This window comes from Aplysia californica, unplaced genomic scaffold, assembly GCF_000002075.1.
Source record: "Aplysia californica isolate F4 #8 unplaced genomic scaffold, AplCal3.0 scaffold01238, whole genome shotgun sequence".
Taxonomy (NCBI): domain Eukaryota; kingdom Metazoa; phylum Mollusca; class Gastropoda; order Aplysiida; family Aplysiidae; genus Aplysia; species Aplysia californica.
In genome coordinates this window covers 37,485-39,993 of record NW_004798508.1, presented here as the reverse complement: position 1 = coordinate 39,993, position 2,509 = coordinate 37,485, and the positions used below count along the sequence as shown (strand labels likewise).

Sequence of the window (2,509 nt, the reverse complement as noted above, 5' to 3'; positions counted from 1 at the left end):
TCATTATTATTATTATTATAATGATAATAATACGAATAGACAACTGCACATGTTGTCAAAGTACACCTAAATCATCCTCAAAGAACTAAGAGAGAAATGGCAGTGAACCAGTTTGGGAGAACACAAGTGAACATTATACGTCTACACGGCAGTCTAATAGGGAAGGGGGAAAAGTAGTTGCAATTCTGTCCTGGCTCTTAAACAGTTAAATAAACTTTCTTAGTCTAAGCGTTTATAATGAGTGCGAAAAAGCATGTATGATTTGTTATAATATACAACGTCCAAAGAGACAAGAGGTGGGGAACAGGGTGTGACGCTTCCATTATTTCAGTAATGCAATTGTTTCAACCGGGGTTTTTTCTAGGTCGCAATGGCCTGTTTAGACAAAACATGTGCCATTATCATAAGACATAACACTATAGACTGGTGCAATACCAGAATTATCGTCTGTTGTGACGAAACAGTGATCTTCTTTAATGCGATTTGTAAAACAGCACAAAGTTTGTGTTTATAAAAAGAATGAAAAAAGATTAGCAGCCGTGTGTCTGTGAGCGGAGATAGTTCGTTCGACTAGTTTTGCAGTTGGCATAATAATATCAATTCTGATAACGTATTCGAATCTACTATTTCAAAAAAAAGTTGCAAAAAGCTGAATGATATTTCTTAAAATTTGCAAAGCATGAAAATGGAGATTGAAGCCGTAACAAGAGCGCTCGACTGGCTTCAAAATACAAGACCAAGAACTACCCGTCTCATTATTGTCACAGACTCCCAGAGCATCCTGCGAAGGGTTGAGAAAGGGCTGCTTCTGAGTGAATGGATGATCCCAATACAACACTCATCACTTAGAGCCATCACGTGGATATTCTCTCCTGAGCACTCTTGAGTGAAGGGCAATGAGGAGGCTGATAGGCTGGCAGGCAGTGCCGTGGTTGATGGTGAGGTGAAATTTGGTAAAGGAGAAATGTTGAAAACCCTGAAGGAAAAGTTGCGGGATGAGGAAGACAGGGAGACAGCAGAACACCACGCAATCATTAGGATGTGGGAAATAGGGATAGAGAGGGGAGAAGGAAGAAATGTACGATTATCTGGAAAGGAAAGACGTCGCCATAATCAGGCAGCTACCGGAACAATCGGTATGGATACCTTGCGGGCTTTGGTGCTGGGGGGAACTGAGCACTTATGGACATGTCCGATGTGCAATTACGTTGTTGCCCAGGACAGGTAATACCGGTAATACAGGTCTTAAAATTTGCATCATGTCTTGGATTTAAAATCAGGCGAGGGTTCTTGTGGTCGAGAGGTTACGCATACGGTGTATGCCTCTCTTTCAATAGGCCCCGGTTCAAATCCGGATAGATCTAGCGACGGAAATTTTTCGTCTCTAAAGATTTTCTCCTTTCACCTCCTTTAATGTTCTCTAACAATATTCTGTCGTCTGCTTTCGTCTTCAATTTCTCCCCCCACCACCTCCGCCCCGCCCCGCCCCTCTTTCCCCCTTCTCTGAGCTCCTGCCTCTTTCTGCAGCTTTTCTAATGCTGCTTCATGGCCCCTTCTTACTGCTCTTTGTCAGCCACACCCATAATCTTATGGTAGGTGAGAATCGAACACATCGTCCTCTCGGATAAAGGAGAAAAATCTCGGTGGTCCCAGGCCACCACCTGGGCGAAATTCCTACCAACTAAAAATATATAATGCGTCCCGCGCGCTCATATGACCTTATGCAGTTGCGAACGCCGTAAAACACTTTCCAATAAAAACAACCTCGGGCATTCCTTTTGCAGGTGCACTTGCCTTCGGAAGGTGAGCGTTCAGTGCGGTGGTCTCTCCATGTCAGCTGAGATGAGACTTGAACTAGCGATACGACGCGTGTCCAAGGGGCGGGTGCCTGATGCTGTGACTCCGCCCTCTGCTCCACCCACTGAAACGCCACCTGACACACCCACTGACACACCTACAGCCGGGCTGGAAATTTGGCTGAACGGCCGGAAAGTGGACTTGGACAAGAAATGGCCCCTGTCTTTAACGGCTGTCTGGTTGATGGAAACCCTCGAGGCTTTTACAGAACAATGGAGTCGATAATAACTGCAGTGATAGATGGGAGACCGTAAGTAAATGGGCTTGAAATTTGACTGAAAGGGAAAGCCGGAGTGCGGATTTGGACGTTTGAGTCTGCAGTAACTCCAGTGATAGGCAAGAGACAAGCAGAAGAAGGCAAACTGTGATTTAGAATCATCCTGGAAGTTGTCGTAAGCAATAATCACATTTTCGCAAATTTGAAATTTTACAGTCATTGAAGGAAAGAAATGATGTCCATCTTCTATTCATCACAACGTCACGTCTGTCATTGTTGTAATGTTTGTCTTTTACAAAGTGTAAAGTAAACGCATCTGAAAACGTTACCTCGATGAACACGACAGCTAACAAGACCATCTCATACTAAGAGATTATGTAGTCCTTTTACATTTCTGCTACATCGTGTGCCGGTACCCCTCCCCCCCCCCTTTTT

The 2,509-nt window shown here is 44.2% G+C and overlaps 1 protein-coding gene across 2 annotated transcripts in view; it reads left to right on the top strand.

The window, feature by feature from the left end:
• The window catches only part of LOC101847699 (F-box/LRR-repeat protein 3), a gene marked incomplete in the record, with an annotated part of 12,559 nt that extends 10,056 nt beyond the window's left edge, over window positions 1-2,503 (top strand). For both annotated transcript variants that reach the window (XM_013090359.1, XM_013090358.1), the window contains 1 exon segment: window positions 1,785-2,503. In XM_013090359.1, coding sequence (XP_012945813.1) covers window positions 1,785-2,082 — 298 coding nt within the window.
• Window positions 2,504-2,509: the final 6 nt, after the last annotated feature.